At 37.5% G+C, this 20374-nt stretch overlaps 1 protein-coding gene across 6 annotated transcripts in view; it reads left to right on the top strand.

Annotated features, from left to right (window-relative positions):
• The window catches only part of TMEM260 (transmembrane protein 260), a 56538-nt gene that overhangs the window by 12861 nt on the left and 23303 nt on the right, over positions 1-20374 (top strand). For 5 of the 6 annotated variants that reach the window (XM_016198171.2, XM_016198170.2, XM_016198168.2 and 2 more), the window contains exons 4-8: positions 7212-7389; positions 8552-8665; positions 14148-14327; positions 15775-15815; positions 20189-20272. In XM_016198171.2, coding sequence (XP_016053657.2) covers positions 7212-7389; positions 8552-8665; positions 14148-14327; positions 15775-15815; positions 20189-20272 — 597 coding nt within the window. The remainder of the gene's footprint in view (positions 1-7211; positions 7390-8551; positions 8666-14147; positions 14328-15774; positions 15816-20188; positions 20273-20374) is intronic. The other variant, XM_016198169.2, reaches the window with a different exon arrangement.

Below are 20374 nucleotides of genomic sequence, written 5' to 3'. Positions count from 1 at the left end.
AGATGCTCAGTACCTGTTTGTTGAGTGTTGAGTTAACTGCCACGGAAAGAGAACAGTTCAGCAGTGCTCCTTTCTTTTCAGCAGCTTAGCTTCCCAGTTTGACATTCTTCAGGTACACTGAGAGGTAAACAGATGGGCGTTGATTATGCAAGTGAGCCCGAAGGTAACGGTTATATAGTTTGCATGAACAAGACCCAGAAAGAAGAACTTCAGAGGATGGAGGTGGGAGGTTTGCTATTAATTGTATCTTGCTTTACCGCACTGGAACTCACTGCGTTTTTTCAGTCGTCAGTATGAGCTGACCAGAGGAGTAATTTCTTTACAATAGTGCCCAGATGCCGCCTCATGGCCTTTCTACTCACTGCACTTACTTCAAGGAGTTTTCCAAGTAGGAGGAGGCTAATGTACTCTCCGTGTTGGGTTCTTTGCATGCAAGTAACACCAAAGACAAATACATTCATGGATTTTATGAAGCACGTCAAATGTGTGTTCTGAAAGAATTTCAGGTTTCTGTTATTTGCCTTTTGATGGAGGGTTAGACAAACATGTGACTACACATGAAAATCAAATACCGTGTAGTGGAAAGAAAAAGATACCTTATCATCAATAGCAAACCTGTGTCAGTGGTGTAAATTGTAACCTCCTGATTTATCCACTGTGTCAACAGATGAATAGTATTCCATCAGGGAGAAAACTATTGCACAATCAGTAACTTTATAAGGAATCTTATCTAGGTTTCACGGATTTTGTGGACTGAAGAGAAGGCAGATATGTTTTAACCGTAGAATTCTGAGCTTCACATTTGTTAGGATGCTCTTAATAGCATCACTTATTCCTTACGCCACCTCCACCCCTGCCCCCCCTCCCCGGTGGGGAATCTCTGCCATGTGCATTATCTGGGTGACATTTTAAATGATTACCCTTCCCATATTAGCTATTGTACTCTTGGTGTATCTTTCTTCCTTGACTAACCCCTTGCTGTCCCAGAATGTGAACTACATGATTTTAGTGCCAACCCAAGTATAAAGCAATTAGGTAGATGTATTTACTGCAAATATACTACAAAATGTATTTTAAAAATAAATATGTAATAAAATTTAAAAAGTAACAGAAGATATTTATATGAAAGGTGCTTCAGGAAATTTTGGATTATTTGAAATTTTGAGTCATCCATACCACGAATTTACTGTTGGTGTGAGACCTTGAAAACTGAGCATATGTCTGCAATGTGGAAAATTTGATTTTGATTGTTAGTCTTCACGTGTGACTATCTTTTGCAGTAGTTGTGTTATTAAAGTAATCAAAGTGGTGGTGTTTGAAGTGTGATCTCCATATAGACCCATTAGATGTTATCTCTATAAGCTAGGTTAGATTCCAAAAATGTGTATTTCACCGGGTTGGTGTGGCTCAGGGTTGAGCACTGACCTAGGATCCAGGAGATAGCGGTTTGAGTCTGGGTCAGGACACATGCCCGGGTTGCGGGCTTGATCCCCAGTGTGGGGCGTGCCGGAGGCAGCCAATCAGTGACTCTTATCATTGATGTTTCTCTCTCTCTCCCTCCCTTCCTCTCTCTGAAATCAGTAAAGAGATATATATATTATTTATTTATTTATTTCATTTGAAGAAATGTCTCGTTGTACCTTCTATGAGGCTCTATGAGAATTAGATTGAGAATAGAAAACATTTTTTCTCATCTTATATCTAGTTTATTATAAGGTGTTCTTAAGTGAACATGGAAAATAGTTTAAACTACTTGGCAATTTAGTGGCGAGTTCTAGTGAAAAGACTTCATTTTATTCACAATCTCATTTGAATTTTTCTTCTTTTTCTCTACATTTCGTTGAAGTAGTTTTATCAATTTCAGTAGAAAAATGTGTGCCTTTTAATTTTAAGATGCCGCTGTACACACTAAATGTAAATAAATAAACATTGGTTTCTTGGTTGCTTTAAAAAAAATTATTAAGCATATTTATTTAAAACAATAAAATGAAAATTGAGAGTAGGACTCCTGGATTGCCAAGTGAAAACACAATGGTGTTTCTGATTATGTCTTTTTTTTAAAAAAAGATTTCTTAAAAAATAATTTTTAGAGAGAGAGGGAGAGAGAGAGAAACATCAATGTGAGAGTGAAACATCCATTGGCTGCCTCCTGCATGTCCCCTACTGTGGATGTAGCCCCAAACCTGGGCACATGCCCTGACCAAGAATGGAATGAGCAAGTATCTCTACTTTTCCTAATCCACTAGTCTGTACGTGTACATGGTCAGTAAATGTTGACAGCTTCTGGATCTTAGCATAAAGCAAACTTTTAAAGGCAGTGTGTTCAAATATATGCATTTTACGGGACATTCACAGTTTGATTTATAAAATTTACTAAAAAACCTTTGAGTGTACACTTTAAGTGGATGAGTTATATAGCATATGAATTACCTCAATAAAACTGATTTTTACAAAAGGAAACATTCAATTCTAAAATTGAAAAAAAGAAAAGAAAGAAAAGGAAGTTGTTGGAGACCCTAGGGAATTTCAAGGAGGGCTGGATTACCAGGCTCTTATCCTGAAGCATCCAGAATCCTAAGCAGGTATGTTCCAGTGAAACCACCACTGGCTGTCGTCTCTGAGCACCGGACACCCCAGCTTATATTACCAACTGACCTGGATTCTGAACATTGCCCCCGAAAGTGCTGCCATTGTTTTCTCTAGAAATGCTGTAGAAATGCCACCAGCCATGTCTGAATGTATTCCGTCCCCATTCCTGCTGCTTTGCCTCAGCAGTTTCCAATTCAAGGAATGGAGTGGGTGCTTCTGATAGGCAGAGCCCAGGTCATACACCCACGCTCTAGCTGCAAGGGAGGCTGGAAAAGTATTTTGTATTTCTGGCATGCATAATAGGAGACGGCTGTGCCTCATAAGCTGGGTATCCCTCAAGCATAGAAAGGGATGTTAGATGTTGAGCAGAAAAGTTAAAAACAAAACAAAAGATTACCCTTTGGTTTTTATATTAGGACAACAACTCAAATTCCTGTAAGACTTAGTTTGATTTCTAAGCAAGCTCTTTTGAGTTGCTAAAAAGATCAGGATCATGGGTTTGATTTCCATTACTAGTTTTATAATTAGTTACAGCTCTTCTCTAACCTTACTCAGCAGTCTAACAAATCATTTCTCTGATACCAAGGAAAATTGGGTGTTAAGAATCTATGGATTATTCTTTGCAAAACCATCCTGACCTTGGCGTGGAGGGTGGTCGAGATTCGTATTGTAGACCTTGCTGATGTAGGATTAGTCTTCCATAAAATGCTAATGTGTGTAACTAACTGTAACAGTCTAAGGTGATCACTGAAGTTGATTATTTTACATTACTCTCTTCAATTTTTAAAACCTTATGAAATATTTGAAAAGGCAGTTGATTCCAATAATTATGTCAACAATTCAGACACTTTAGGATGTCTTCCTGAGCGTAATAACGTGTTAGAAATCATTGTAGATTAATGAGTTGAGTTTTCTTCCTGAGGATTCAAACGTATTAGGACTGTCATCTCTTTTCAGTTCTCTTTAATTAACTGATGGATTTGAATTTTGACTAATTTCCCTTTCATAGGGGATGGGGGGGGGGGGCTAAGACCAGTCTTGAGAGATGCTGAACACAATTCAAGCTGATAGTGTGTTGTTTTGATAAAAGAGAAATAAACACAATTCTAATGATTGATGAAACTTCTATTCTAGTCTATTCTTCATCCAGGGGGTACGTAGTTAACCAAATAAAAGTACATTATATCATTAATGTAAAATAAATTATTTTACATTAAAACTGAAATAACCACCTTTTACCCCACAATGTAATGGCACTAAATAGCTAGACTAACAGTTTGAATACTGGCTCTTCCACTTAATTGCCATAGGACCTTGGAAAAAATCACTTTGCCTCTCTGGGTCTCAGTTTCTTCCTTTGAAAAGAGATAAATAGCAGCTATGTATAAGATTATGGTAAAAAATTAAATTTATATAAGGTAAGCACTTAGAACAATACCTGGCACATGGCAGGCAAGAAAACTCAGTAAATGTTAGCAAATTATCTAAGGAATTTGTTGAGTTATTTTTTCAGCTTTTTATTTTGACATAATATCAGACTTATAAAGAAGGGGCAGGAATAGCCCAGTCTTTGTATAACCTTCACCCAGGTTCCCCAGATGTTAATATTTTACCATTTTACTTTGTCCCTGATTCTGTTTGTATCGTTTTGTTTTGTTTTTAACCTTTAACTACTTCAGGGTATGGTTCTTAAAAGCCAGAACTTTTTTTTTTTTTATGTATCCACAGTGCAGTTCTCAAAATCAGGGAATTATCCTTGATACAACATTATTGCCTAATCTATAGACTTGATTCCGATTTTGCCAATTGTCCCAACAGTGTGCTTTATAGCAGAAGCAAGTCCCAGGTCATGCCTTTTATTCCACTGCCACATCCCTTTATTCTCTTTAGACTGGAACAGTTCCTCATGGCGTTTTTGGTCTTTTAAGACCTTGAAATTTTTTGATACATACAAGCCAGTTATTTTGTAGAATGTCCTTCAATTTGAGTTTGTTCCCTCATGTTTAGACTCAGGTAATGCATTTTTGGTAGGAGCATCATAGATATACTGTGTGCGTTTGTCCCATTACTGAGCTGTTGACCTTGATCATGTGGATAAGATGGTTTCCACCACTGTAAAGTTAATTCCCTTTGTAATTAATTTATGTGTAGGGAGATGCCTTTAGACTATGCAACTGTTACTGCAAAGCTGCACCCACTAGTTTAGTATCCATTGATGATGATTATTATAGTTGTCAAATGGTGATTTCTAATTCCATCATTTTTATACAGTTATTAGTTGGCATTCTATGGACTTTCCCTTCTCCCCCATTTATTTATATCACTACACATTCACAGATTCTTATTTATTCATTGGGTTATAATCTATTGCTATAATTATTTTGATGCTCAAATTATCCCCGATATGGCCAGCGAGAGCCCCCTTACGCTGGCTCCTGTGTCCTTCTGTCGTGCCTGTCTGGGCACTTCCTTACTTTCTGGCTCAAGGTGTTTCAGATTCATTTTGTGCTTGAGCTACCCCAGCCCCGAACACACAGCCATTTCTCCCAAGATGCTAATTGATGTTTCAGTAGAGGAAGGAACCCTGTATCTCATGCTGACTTTCCGAAGTAATATTGACAGATGAGTCATAGAAGTTCCTTTTAAAATGTCACTAATACTTTAAAATTAGTTCGTTCTCTCATTTCACTGAGTTTCCTTTCTGTGCGTGGGGCTAGGTACTTCCAATATAAGTGAGGTTTAACTCCAGTCCACATTTCAAAAACAGTGTCAAAATCTTAGTCACAGACAATGAAATGCTACAGGTGTTCAGGGATGGGCTAGAAACCTGGGGATTGAAGAGACATTTGAGAAAAGGGTAGAGTTTGAATAAATAAAAAGGAGCAGGGAGGACATTCAGTTCGCGGGGTATAGGATGAGCAAAGGTGTGATGCTGGGAATAGGCATGTTTTACTGGGGAATTTTGAGAAGCCTGACTAGTTGGTGGAGAAAATAATGTTAGTAATTGGTGGCTAGGTGAGTGGGGTTCTGTTTATTGGGAGCCTGGGCTTGAGGCTGACTCACTTAAAACTTATCCTATAGGCGGTGAAGAGCCCCTACGTTTGGGGGCTAGGTAGTCATAAAGAGTATGTTTAGGATGTTTAATCTGATGTTATATGGCAGAATAGATCGGAAAACAAGACAAGTTAGAAACTATTTGAATAACTGAGTCAAGGGCCGTAGGAATACAAATTGAAGAATTTGGAAGGAAGAAATGGCTTTAGTGGGTTGGATAGGATAACTGGGAGAATGGGGGACTCTGATGAAAGAAGAAACTGATGATTTTATAAAGGAAAGAAAAAAAATTACAAAAAGAAACTAAGAAAAACAGATCTGGTGATAATAACTTTTTTTTTTTTTAATATATCTTTATTGATTTCAGGGAGAGGAAAGGAGAGGGAGAAAGAGAGAGAGATAGAAACATCAATGATGAGAGAGTCATTGATCAAGCCCGCAACCCGGGCATGTGCCCTGACCAGGAATCGAACCCCGGTCACCTGGATCCCAGGTCGACACTCAACCGCTGAGCCACACCCGGCCCGGCGATAATAACATTTTTATTGTAACTTTTTTTCCTATAGTGGTTGATTGAGAACCGTAGAATTACTCCATAACTTTTTATACAAAACAATGCAGTTAAAAAGTAATTATGTGGGGCCATGTAATGTTATAATTATTACAGTAATGCTTGCTGAATTTCATAACACTTGTTAGACAAATATTTGTAATAGCTTTAATTTTCATAGCTTTAGATTTATAGTGAAATAGGTTTTGTTTAGATATGTGGTAGTATATTCAACCATATTACCAGTCTCAAAGCACACCTCTGAATTGAGATCCGGATTCCTGACTGATTTGGAATGTGTGGCTCTTGTTGCCATTTGTGTGTGTGGGGGGGGGGGGGATGAGAAATTTGTTTCCAAGTGTAGCGTTTGACTTTTTGTGTCTTATTAAAATTCCCATCCCCATTCCTCGCTTTAAAAAATACATCATTTTAACTTCAACTCTGCATAAAGAAGAAATAATCAGAAACTAAGAAGTTAGCTAACAAGATCTTAAAGTCACCAAATATTGTTACCAAGACTTACTTGGCCATATTTTGGGAGATGAGATAGAAAGTACCTAGATCCAGACATTCCCAGGAAGTGAGGATGAGAGTTCCTGAATAGATATTTTGCCATTTAGTTAATTTTTACAATTAAACATATTTCAGTCTTAACCAGACCGTCATGTTTGTGGATATAGCAAGAACAATGACACAGGTTTGTTATCTCTCTAGCTACTATCTCTTCAGGCTTTCTGAGCTGGCTTGAACCCTAGAGGTTACATCTGAGAACTAAACCTGTTTTATCCACAGGACACCAAGCAGGTCTATTCATTTGTTTGTTAGTAGGTTAATATATGGACTTCCTAATTAAAATCTGTTGAAAAATATTATTACATGGAGGACTGTATTAACCGTGTAGTGTGTTGGGATAGTGCTGGGTGACCGTCATAATTTCTGCCTCTACAGTTTATAGAAAGGAAAATAAAGTCGGTTCTTTTTGTTGGGAAAGAAGATTTCATGTTATCTGTATTTGCAGGCTTTCTGGCTCACATGCGGGAGGAATCCTTGCTGCAGGGGTGTTTTCATTTTCTCGTCTAACGTGGCAGTGGTCCATCGCAGCAGAGGTTTTTAGCTTAAACAATCTGTTTGTGGGGCTGCTTATGGCTCTAACTGTACATTTCGAGGAGGCAGCGACTGCAAAAGAAAGATCAAAGGTAACCTATTTTGATCACGGTGAAATCACTTTTTGTTTTAGTTTTTAGATAGATGCTGCGTTTCTTTTTAACTTTGGTTTAGATACTGTTTATCTGTTCTGGTTACTTTCCAGGTAATCTAGGCATATTGACAGAGAACATAGTCTCAGGACTTTTACTGGGGACAGTGAGAGCCTTTATAAAACATGGGATCTTTTTTTTCCTTGAAGTTCAAAAGTTTTTTGGAGAATGAGGGGGTTTTGAAATCCCCTTTGAGTCCTCTGGGAAAGATAGGCTTGTTGGCTGATTCCACCATCGTGTGTGTGTGTGTGTGTGATCCTAAGATGCTAAGCTCTAGACTGACCACTTTAAATTATATATCATTATGGTAGGTTGACTTATTTCCTAATTGGAAAAAAAAAGATTAAGTTTGTACTTTTTTAAAGGGGAGCACCAAATGTAAAAATTAAGTAGTTCAGAGGAGATGACAATAAATTCTAAGGCAGACGCTATCATCAAGATAATTTGAAACATGAAGGAAGCCTGTCTTCTAAGAGCTTACAGTCCACACACTGGAAAGTGCAAAATCATCTCAGTGTAGGCAGCGTGGTATCGTTAGAGAGCAGAGACCCAGAAACCGCTGTGGCTTGCCTCTGGTTTCCAAAACAGACCTGTGATGCTGTTAGAGTTTTTGTCTGTTTGTTTAAAATAAACTTTTTCTGATTATGAACATAACTTAACGCATGTTCAAAAAAAGTAAAAATACCACCCATTGATAAACAGGTTCTAAATAAATAGTGTTACATTATATTTATTTTAATTTAATAGAAAAAGTAAAGCAAAGAATCGATGCATTTTAATTACAGATTTTACTCAAATAAGAATTACACGATATCCTGTTACTGTTAGGACTTACCTAGTCCTCATACAGGGCTTTCTGAAATTTAATTTGAAGACAGTCATTTAAGGTCAAAATGCAATGATTTGATAAGAATGAAAAATATTTAAAAATAATGGTGATAAATATTAGTGACTGCTAAAACATGACTGTGTCTAAGTGACTGATTTTTAATCTGACCTGTGGTATGCCTGGTTTTAATATAAAGGATAACTTTTTACTCTTGTGCTTACTTAGAGTTTTAGGTGAATATTTAACTTGTTGTTTTTTTAAATTTATTTTCAGATAGCAAAAATTGGTGCCTTCTGCTGTGGCCTTAGCTTATGTAATCAGCACACAATAGTACTCTATGTTTTGTGCATAATACCATGGATTCTCTTTCGACTTTTAAAAGAGAAGGTAGGTTTTGAATTTTGTAAAAACGAAAACTCATAATATTTCATTTGGGCCCAGTATACTTTGTTAGGCAGTAGAGATGTAAGTAAAAAGAAGGTAGGGAGCTCAGTTAGACAAACAAAGCATCATGGGGCTTTAATTTTATTTTAGTTTTATATTTTGCATAAATTACCTTAGGCCCTAACAACATTGAAAAAATAGGATTTACAAAAATTATGCAGTGTTGATTGCAGTGGCATCTGGCCTATTTCATAATTTTTTAGGGATTCTGAATAGCACCTTGATGAACATAGGCTAAAAGAACTGAAAACAATAGCAAAATGCCTTAATTGTTTTATTATACTTTCTAAGACCAAGGCTAGTGTATTAATAATAGTTCATTCATTCATCCAGCTGTTTGTTGAGGGCCTGCTCTGTACCAGATGCTGCTCTAGGTGCTAGAGATTCAGCTCTCAATAAAACAGACACCATCGCTGCTACTGGGAAATAAATAATGAAATCTCTGGTGAATAACAGTTATATTTTCTTAGATTTTCCTAGAATTAAAATGATTATTTTAGTTTTTTTTGTGAAAGGAAAAATGATTGTGAATTTAAATGGTGACATAAAGCAATATAGGAAGATTACTTTGTTAGGCAGTAGGAGACGTAGGTAGAGAAGGTAGAGAGCTCAGTTAGACACAAGTCCTTGGAAAGATAGAAGCTGTGTTCTGTCCGTCTTCCCCAGAGGTTAAAACAGTCTATGGACAAAGCCAGTGCTGGAGTATTACTTAATTTACTGTTTGTTCGTTAATTACACCTCAGGCACATTTATCATTTCATCATTTATCACATATACCCAGTATCATCAGAATTATATTAGAAAAACACATATAATAAAATTATTACATAGAAATAGGGAAATAATTATATCAAAGCTTTGGATAATTGTATTTACTATGCTTTAATATGTTTTCTTAGCTTCTTGGCAACAAACCAAAAAGAGTAACATGAAATTATAAAATTCTTATTATGTGATATAAATAAAAAGGAGACATAATTGACAGGAAAGATTAACTTTTTCTTGGAACTGAATTTTGTTAAATCAGTCATATCAGACCTTATGTAATGGATGTAAACAGCATAATGGGCGCTGTCTTTCATGGTGGTCTTATAGAGTACAGAGAAAGCTCTCTATATGGTCTTTTATTATATAAGCTCTTAATACATAAAGATAGAACATTAAAAATGGAGTTCAGCAAAGACTTCAAGAGGACCAAATATTTTTCTTGTGAATTGATGGATCCTTAGATAGAGATGCATTGGCAGCCTGCTATCAGTCATCTTAGCCATCCTGATATCAGTCATCAAGCTTCTTTTTATTGTTTCCAGGTTTGTAGAAATATAATTGGCATATAACATTATGTAAGTTTTAAGTGTACAATGTAGTTATTTAATATATGTGTATATTGCAACATGATTACAATCAGGTTAGTCAACAGCTTTATTACCTCACAGTTACAAATTGTGTGTGTGCATGTGTGTTGAGAACTTTTAAGATCTAGTCTCATAGCATCTCTCAAATATGCAATACAGTATTGTTAACTATATTTACTATGCTGTACATTATATCCCCAGAACTTATTCGTTTTATAACTGGAAATTTGTACCCTTTGACGAGTTTCATCATTTCCCTCATCCCATAAACCCCATCTCTGGCATCCACCAATTACTTTCTGTTTCTAGGAGTTCAGTTTTTTTAGATTTCACATGTGAGATCACACAGTATTTGTCTTTCTATCTCTGATTTATTCCACTTAGCATAATACCCTCAAGACCTATCCATGTTGTCACAAATGGCAGGGTTTCCTTCTTTTTATGGCTGAAAACTACTCCTATGTGTATGTGTATAGATACAGATATAGATATTACATTTTATTTATCCATTTATTCGTTGATGGACACTGAGGTTATCTTCATGTCCTGGCTGTTACAAATAATGAGGGAATGAACATGAGCATGCAGAAAAGTGATTTCATTTCCTTGGGATATATACCCAGAAGTGGAATTGATGGATCATGTGGTAATTATGTATTTAATTTTTTGAGGAACCTCCATAGTGTTTTTGGAAGTGGCTGCACCAGTTTACATTCCCACCAACAGTGCCCCAGGGTTCCTTTCCCCCGTATCCTCATCAGCACTTGTTATATCTTATCTTTTTATTAATAGCCATCATAATAGGTGTGAGATGATACTTCATTATGGTTTTGACTTGCGTTTCCTTGATGATTAGTGATGTTGAGCGCCTTTTCGTGTATCTGTTGGCAATTTGAATATCTTCTTTGGAAAAATATCTATTCAGGTCCCTTCTCCATTTTTCAGTTATATTATTTGTGGTTTTGTTGTTGTTTTGCTATTGAGTTGGATGAGTTCCTTATGTATTTAGGATATTAAACCCTTATCAGATATGTGGTTTGCAAATATTTTCTCCTATTCCACATGTTGCCTTTTCATTTTGTTGATGCTTTCTTTTTCTATGCACAAGCTTTTTACTTTGATATAGTCCCACTTATTTATTTTTGCTTTTATAGCGTGTGCTTTTGGTGTCATTGCCAAGACCAGAGTCAAGGAGCTTTTTTCCTATATTTTCTTCTAGGAGTTTTGTGGTTTCAGATCTTACACTTAAGTCTGTAATCCATTTCGATGCAGTTTTGCTGAGTTGTATAAGACAGGGATCCACTTTATTCTTTTGCATGTGAATATCCAGTTTTCCCAACAACATTTATTGAAGAGACTGTCCTTGCCCCACTGATTATCTGTATAGGCGTGGGTTTATTTCTGGGCTCTCAATTCTGCTCCCTTGGTCTTTGTGTCTTTTTTTATGCCAGTACCATACTGTTTTATAATATAATTTGAAATTAGGAAGTGTGATGCCTCCAGCTTTGTTTTTCTTTCTCAGAATTGCTTTGGCTATTTGGGATCTTTTGTGGTTTCATAAAATTTTAGGATTCTTTTTAATATTTCTGTAAAAAAATGCCATTAGAATCTTGATAGGTATTGCATTGAATCAGTAGATGGCTTTGGGTAGTATGGACATTTTAACAATATTAATTCTTCCAATCCGTAAATATAGGATATCTTTCCATGTAGTTGCATCTTCAATTTCTTTTATCAGTGTCTTACAGTTTCTGGTGTACAGATCTTTCACTTCCTTGGTTAAATTTATTCCTAAGTGTTATATTGTTTTTGATGCTATTATAAATGGAATCATTTTCTTCCTTTATTTTCTTTTGGGTAGTTCATTGTTAGTTGTAGAAATGCAGCTAATTTTTGCATGTTGATTTTGTATCTTGCAACTATACTGAATTCGTTTATTAGTTCTAACAGTTTTTTGATGGAGTCTTTAGGATTTTCTGTATATAAGATATTATTATCTGCAAACAGAGACCATTTTACTCCTTCCTTTTTGATTTGGATGCCTTTTATTTTTTTCTTGCCTAATTGATCTGGCTAGGACTTCCAGTACTATGTTGAATAAGAGTGGTGAGAGTGGACACCCTTGTGTTTTTTCTGACCTTAGAGGAAAAGCTTTTAACCTTTCATTATCGAGTGTGATGTTAGCTGTGGACTTGTCATATATGGCTTTTATTGTGTTAAGGTATGCCCTAGATCAATTAAATCAGAATTTTTTAGGGTGAATGCAGATGGGCAGAACTGCTGGCTGGAGTCTTTGCTCAGGCAAACAGGAATGCATTTTCCCAAGATCTGAGCACTGGTTGCTTTGTAAGCGGCTTCCTTTCTCCATCTCTGTCTGATCCTCAGTGTTGGAGCCTCATGAGCGCCCAGCTGTGGTCCCTGTGAGGCGTGACTAGAGTGGGCTTCCTGGAAAGCATCCTGCAATGCTGGAGGAGCTGACTGTTTTTCCCACAGGGAAAACCGTAGCCCCGGGGGTGCAGCGCTGTGCTGGCCTGGGAGGGGTGACGCAGTCACCTCTGATGCAGTCCTCCTCGGTCCCTGTGTTCCAGGGACATGCTGCAGCCTTAGCCTGGACTCTGGTATTTTTCACAGTGGTGTTTTGTCCATGGACAGTTGCTGGTTGGCCTTTTTGTGAGGAGGAGTGAAGGAAGGAGTGACCTATGTTGCAACTTGATGGTGTCACTCTCCACCTGCCTTCTGACATCAGAGAAGGTACATCCAGATGTCAGAGAGGTGCATCCTCTGGCAAGACCCTACAACCAGGGGTTTGTGTTAGTTGCTGGAGAGCCTGTATGCTGTGTGTAAAACATGCAGGACTCTGAGTGACCAGTCAGGGGGCTGGCCCGAGCCTGTGGGCCCTGTACTGAGGTCAGCTTCTGAGGGGGATGGGATTGTGGGGAGTGGGACTCTTCAAAGGACCTTTTGTTCCCATTAGCTATGTAGCAGAGGCGGGAAAGTTGGGTCTGCCCGTCACCTGACAGGGCAACTGGACTTGAGGCGGAGGAAGGAGTCCTGAGTCACTTGGTTACGTGAGCAGCCAGAATTGCAAACTATCTGGAAAGCTTTAAAAAAGTATGTGTGTGTGTGTACATATATTAATGTATGTATATAGTGTGTATGTATGTATGTGTGTGTATATATGTGTGTGTATGAAAGTGCAAACGTAAGTCAGCTGCTTGTCCTACATCTGGTGAACATGAATCTTGGTCCTTGTAATCATTGTCACATATGCATTTCCCTCTCTTGTAAAGGAAACGTTGGAAATTTCCAATGATGATATTTGTAAGAGACCCTCTTTCCCAATTACTAAAGTGACCACTATTTGAGTCTTCCTGATAGTACACCAGAGTGCTTTTATAAGACTTGGTCAATATTACCCTTTGTTTTAGAAATGTGCTGATGAGAAATATATTCTCATAGGCAACATTGTTACATAGAACAACAAATTTCCTTTAGTACTCCATTCTATATGTAAAGTGGGAATAAAGAGTATTTGGGTGAGCTGGGAAGTTATTTAAAAGCTAGCTTTATTTGTGCCAAGTATTTCCACAAAATGTCCAAAACTCTTGTAGAAAAAATCATACTGTCAATGTATGATCATAATACAGTATATAGTTAAAGTCTACTCCTGATGCAGATGATGAAATGAATTGGTAGTAGGACAATACTTGGGGCATATTCAAAATCAGCTGAACAACTCAATCACTTCCAAATGGGTTATCTCGGCAATGCTGCATGTCACGACATGGTTTTAAATGTAAAAGATGCAATAAACATGGTCCTTAGGAGTCTTGGCTAATATTATTTGCTTCACTAGATTTCACCTGCCATGCAAAGGAGTTCAGGCTGTTGCAATTTCCTAGTAATCCACGGCCATCAGAAGGTTTACCATGGTATTCTGTGGTGACTTAGTATAAATTGAGAGATGAGCTCTGAGTAAACACGGTTGATGTTTTCCTTGACGTGCTCTGGAAGTTGCAGGGTGACTCCACGAGAGTAAACACTGTTACACAGCGTCTGCTCTGATGCAGGAACTCTCCCTGGGCTCTTTGCTGGAGCTGAGCCTGTACTTCTCGGCTGGTTTGCTGCCCTACGTCTATCTTCCTGTCTCATCCTACCTCAACCAAGCCCGCTGGACCTGGGGAGACCAGACAACGTTGCTAGGATTTGTGACTCATTTTCTCAGAGAAGAATACGGAACATTCAGTCTGGTAAATTCATATTCTAAGGAACACTTCTGCTTTCTGCCTGGACTTCTGTTAGAAAAAAGAAAATACAATCAATGTCTATCAGTGACAGTATGCAGAACTTTCATTTCAGTTATTTATGGAACAAACTTGCTCATTGAAATGTGGCCTTTAACATAAGTCAGGAAAAAAAAATGGAATCACTTAACCCAGTATTATACTGTGTACATCCTGAATGTATTTTCAGGGTAACGGCTTTCAGAAGGCTCTGTCGCCAGCACTGGAAGCGTTTCCGTAGAGCTGGATGTCATTTTGGGCTCTTGGTCTGTGATGTAAAATATTTTGAAAGGATTAAAGGGGAAAAACCTCAAAATTTTTCGTTTTCCTTGACCCAAACTTTCTTTTTACATACTTTATGAATAGTGTTCATGTTAGTATTTAAGGTAATGCCTATGTGTAGAGGCTTTATAAAATATCATTTCACTCACTGTGTGAAATTTACTGTGTTCCAAAGAAGTTCAAAAGGGCTTGTTTTCCCTAAAATTAATGTAGGGGAAACCACTAAAGTGGTTACAGTAAAGGTTATCTGGAAAATAAGAGGATAAACATGGTATTCGTGGTTTGTGCTTTTCGTGCCTTACTTAAGGCACATCTCAGAAGAGTACATATTATATGATACCATTTATACAGAATTCTAAATCATGCAGAAATTGAACAATCTATGGCTCAAGGATACATACAAAAGTAGTAAAACTGTATATTTTCAGAAAGTAGGGGAAAAATTAACACAGAGTTCATGGTAATAGTTACCACGGGGGGATGAGAAAGGCGAGGCTGTGGGAGACACCTTATGCATTTGTGCAATTCTGTTTCTTAAATGAACGGTGGGTCTATAGATATTTTTAAACTGTCACTTTAATACATATTATATGTGTTGTTTGTAAGTCCGATATTTCATAATAAAATAGGTTAATAAAAGCATACTTAGTCATTTTTTTACTTAAGAGTTTGACACTTTAAATTTATATTCTGGTTTGTTTATATTGGTCATTCCATTCAAGTATTGCTTGAGGACCATTCCAGATTTGAAATTTGTATAATTCACACGACTGTGAAATCATAGACCCACAGGTGATAATGAGCTCTAAACAAAGTGCCCAAAACAGAGCTTAAAGAGACTCTGACAAAAGTAAAAGCCTATTAATTCATTAATGTATTAATGATTTCTGCTGGAATAGTTTATTTCTAGCCAGTTAATATTTCTGAAATTTTTCCTAAAGGAAGAATGTTTAGCTTTCACTGACTTTGCTTTAAAAATTCAGTAAGGCCCTGAAGTAAAGACTGAATGAAGAGTGGTGTTGCATTGTATATTTAAAGCATGTATCTCTGAAATTGAGGTAACTAAATACTATAGCCTCACAGAGCTTTAGTTTAATGCTTGTGCAAATAAACTTTTCTCATTTATGTTTAGGCCAAATCTGAAATAGGATCCAGTATGTCTGAAATTTTACTGTGAGTATAAAATATTTGAAACTGTTTTTAAATGAACTCTCTATTTATTCCTTTAAATGGTTTTGACGTTTTCTGAGTTTCTCTCTTTATGAAGTGGTATGTCTGTGAGTAGCTTTTCACCCATATAGTTGACAGTTGTTTTGCATATTGTCAAATAGTCCACCATTTCCTTCAATAAGAAAAAACTTAAAATGAGCAATAAATCAAACAGTGAATGGGACTATTATAGGTTCTATGTAGTCTCCTAAATCTAAAATGTTTCAACTTTCACTTGATACAGAATTACCCAAAGTAGTGTTGCTTTATAAAAAGTTTATGCTTTGTTCTGGTTTTACATATCTTCTTTCTTCTACAGACATTTTATAACATAGTATTTATCAATTTGAATAATTATTTTCTTGTTATCTTAGATTGAGCTATGGCTTTTTAATTCTTCGGAGCTTAGTTTATTTAATGTCTCTTAAGACTTTTCCTTTAGGCTGTCCTTAAGCTCTTTTTTTGACTTACATATTTCTAATGTTCAACCTTATCAAAGCCAGCTCAAGCAAATATATTTCAACTATATTATCTACTAACATTTTTTTGAAAACTGGGTTAATATTTGCTTTAAAACCTACACAGACTAAGACAGCTTGAAAAATATCCGTACCAATCCTGTAATATTTGTATAATATTTTCAATATAAAACTAGGGAAGAATAGTTTTCTACAACACTCAACTTATCTCTATTAATTTGGGATTCTAATTATTACTTTGAAAACCAATTTAAGAATATTGGGAGGCCTGGCTAGTGTGGCTCAGTTGGTTGAGCATCGCCCCATTCATCAAGAGGTGGTGGGTTTAATTCCAGGTCAGAGCGCATACCTAGGATGCGGGTTGGATCTCTGGTTGGGGCATGTACAGGAGGCAACCGATCGATGTTTCTCTCTCATCAGTGTTTCCCTCTCTCCCCCCCCCCCTCTAAAAATCAATTTTAAAAAATTAAAAATATGGGGAGAATATTTCAATCTATATATGAATCAGTTCCTAGGTTCTCACGGTTTCTATCTTGTTTACTTGCTAGCTCGCTTTCTTTCATCCTTCCTTTTCTTTTAAAATGACCTTTCCCCCTGCTTTCCAAAAAAGGGTACGCAAAAGTTGTTATGAAAAGTTTAGAAAATATAGTTAAGCAAAAATAAGAAAATGAAAATTACTATAATTCCAACATGCAGGGATAACCACTATTATTAATCCATTAATGTTTTTATGTATTCTTCCAATATTTTTAATACTTTTTTAGTTTTTTTTAAATGGGGTAATAATATACAGGGCTGGGCAAAAGTAGGTTTACAGCCTTTCATACGGAAAAATAATAAATAGTAATACAAGAATAAACTCTGTTTTGCTTACGGACAACTGTAACCCTACTTTTGCCTACCCCTGGACATACTGATTTATTAGTTGCCTGTTTTTCATTTTCTGCTATATCTTGAAAATATTTTCCTGCCACCAATTATTCTTATATAACCTTTGATGGTTCTCACAGTTGGTTTTAAATATTTCTTTTTATGTCTGACTGAGACTTTTCTGGCCTCTTTTTCTATTTTGCTGGGGAGAAGGTAGCAAGAAGCTCACTTTCCCTTTTAAAGATAGGGACAGCTTTGCCAGTGTCCCTGGGTTTTTACTTCATTCTGTTTCACTCCGTGTGAAAAACACTGCCTGCTCTTTCTGCCTACCTTTCGGGGCTGTTATCACGCTCAGGATTACTGGTATATTAGGCTTTAACAAATCCCACGTGAACTCCAAAGAACTCTCAAGAGCAATCCTAGACCAAACATGTAACTTCTATAAGTTGCATATAAAAGTCATCTGTTGGGTAATTAAAGGCCTCCTTTATGTTGAAATAATAGCAGTTTGGTTATATACCCAGGAAAAAGATCTGGCAAAAGTGATGACCACTCACACTATTTATTCGAACCAGATTATAATGTAAAAGTGGAAGCATAATCCTTGCACCCTCTGAGCGAGAGAATTTCTAGTGTTTAATTGTTTCAGGTGGACAAGAGTGTTGAGAAAAGGGAACTCATAATTAACTTACTAGAAAATCCTTCAAGACGATGGAACCTAATCATCGACCCTTTGCCAGTCAAGCAAATTAAATTCTTTCCCCATGCGTATCTCTAAATTGCAATCCTGTACAAGGAAATTATTGAATCTAACCCTAGGCAGTGACCATGGTTTAGAGCTTACATTTAAGCAACAGATCCCCAAGAATTAATTTTGAGACTGACTTCATTCCTTTTGAAGAATGGCTTGAAATGGGCCTCATGCTGGAATCAATTTTTTAAGTGTATTTGAAAACGAGTAAGGATATCTTCCCATAGTAGATGAGTGTCCATTAGTAAAATACACATTGTGTGGTTCCCATAATTGTGGCATCACATTTTCTACAGTAAAATTGCCAGTAGGGAGAAGAAAGTTCTTTGAGATGGTGTACAGAATCATTTCTCTTTCAAATAATGGAGACTGCTAGGGCTATTTTACAACTCAGATACCACTTGGAAGATGCTTATTAGTTAATGGAGCTAATGGAAGAATTTAGTTTGATTGTAAGGAAAAAAAGGATACACTTCTCAGAGGTTCCTTGAACATTTTTTGAACCAAATGATATAGAAAACAGGGATACATTTTAAGGAGGGAGCTAACCCAGGAAAGAATGGTTGGAGGTCACTTCTTTTGTCCTTTTTAAATTCATGATTGGATCTCCAAAAAATGATTTGAATTAATTTTGTTTTCAATTGCTAATCACTGGAAGCCATGAAGAAGATCAGAAACGCATTTCAGATGACTTCTTATCAAACCAGTCAGAAATAGGAATTGTTTACAGTATCCGTGCAGTTTACAGTATCCGTGCAGTTTACAGTATCCGTGCAGTATACAGTATCCGTGCAGTATACAGTATCCGTGCGGCATACAGTACCAGTGCGGCATACAGTACCAGTGCGGCATACAGTATCCGTGCGGCATACAGTACCAGTGCGGCATACAGTATCCGTGCGGTATACAGCATTCTTGCGGTATACAGCATCTGTGCAGCATACAGTATCGGTGCAGCATACAGTACCGGTGCAGCATACAGCATCCGTGCAGCATACAGCATGCGTGCAGTATACAGCATCCGTGCAGTATACAGCATCCGTGCAGTATACAGTATCCGTGCAGTATACAGCATCCGTGCAGTATACAGCATCCGTGCAGTATACAGTACCCGTGTAGCATACAGTACCCGTGCAGCATACAGTACCGGTGCAGCATACAGCATCCGTGCAGCATACAGCATGCGTGCAGTATACAGCATCCGTGCAGTATACAGCATCCGTGCAGCATACAGCATCCGTGCAGCATACAGTACCGGTGCAGCATACAGCATCCGTGCAGCATACAGTACCGGTGCAGCATACAGTACCGGTGCAGCATACAGCATCCGTGCAGTATACAGCATCCGTGCAGTATACAGTATCCGTGCAGTATACAGCATCCGTGCAGTATACAGCATCCGTGCAGTATACAGTATCCGTGCAGTATACAGCATCCGTGCAGTATACAGCATCCGTGCAGTATACAGTACCCGTGCAGCATACAGTACCCGTGCAGCATACAGTACCGGTGCAGCATACAGCATCCGTGCAGCATACAGCATCCGTGCAGTATGCAGCATCTGTGCAGCATACAGTACCGGTGCAGCATACAGCATCCGTGCAGCATACAGCATCCGTGCAGCATACAGCATCCGTGCAGTATACAGTACCCGTGCAGTATACAGCATCGGTGCAGTATACAGTACCGGTGCAGCATACAGTATCCGTGCAGTATACAGCATCCATGCGGTATACAGCATCCGTGCGGTATACAGCATCCATGCGGTATACAGCATCCGTGCGGTATACAGTACCCGTGCGGTATACAGCATCGGTGCGGCATACAGTACCGGTGCAGCATACAGTATCCGTGCAGCATACAGCATCCGTGCGGTATACAGTACCCATGCAGTATACAGCATCGGTGCAGCATACAGTACCGGTGCAGCATACAGTATCCGTGCAGCATACAGTATCAGTGCAGTATACAGTATCAGTGCAGTATCACAAGCACTGAAGGATTATTTATGTAAGTCGGTAACCAGATGTTACAGTTGGAAAATATCTGAGAGCTGTTTAACTCGTTCTTGCTGTACTTTTTCTCCTGAGTTTGAAAGAAGACAAAACACTTTTCAAATCTGGCTTCAGCCCTTAAAATTATTTAGTGCGTAATCCAATGTATCTTATAAAGAATGTTTTATTTGGAATTAACCAAATTTGTTTTCTGCCAACAATAAGTCAGATTGTCTATTACAGTTCTCAGGTAACAAACATGAGGACCGAACTCTCATTCAACATCCAAGCCCTTGCAGTTTGGGCTAATATATGTTTAGTAAGAAGGTGAGTAATAGAATTTTTTTCCTATTATCCTTCCCATGTTTATTAATTAAATTAATATTTTCAACATGTCATTGTAGAACATTGCCACTAGTATTTTATATT

This window comes from Miniopterus natalensis, chromosome 1 (genome assembly GCF_054644295.1).
Source record: "Miniopterus natalensis isolate mMinNat1 chromosome 1, mMinNat1.hap1, whole genome shotgun sequence".
In the NCBI taxonomy this organism is placed as follows: domain Eukaryota; kingdom Metazoa; phylum Chordata; class Mammalia; order Chiroptera; family Miniopteridae; genus Miniopterus; species Miniopterus natalensis.
This window is presented reverse-complemented; position numbering and strand designations above follow the sequence as displayed.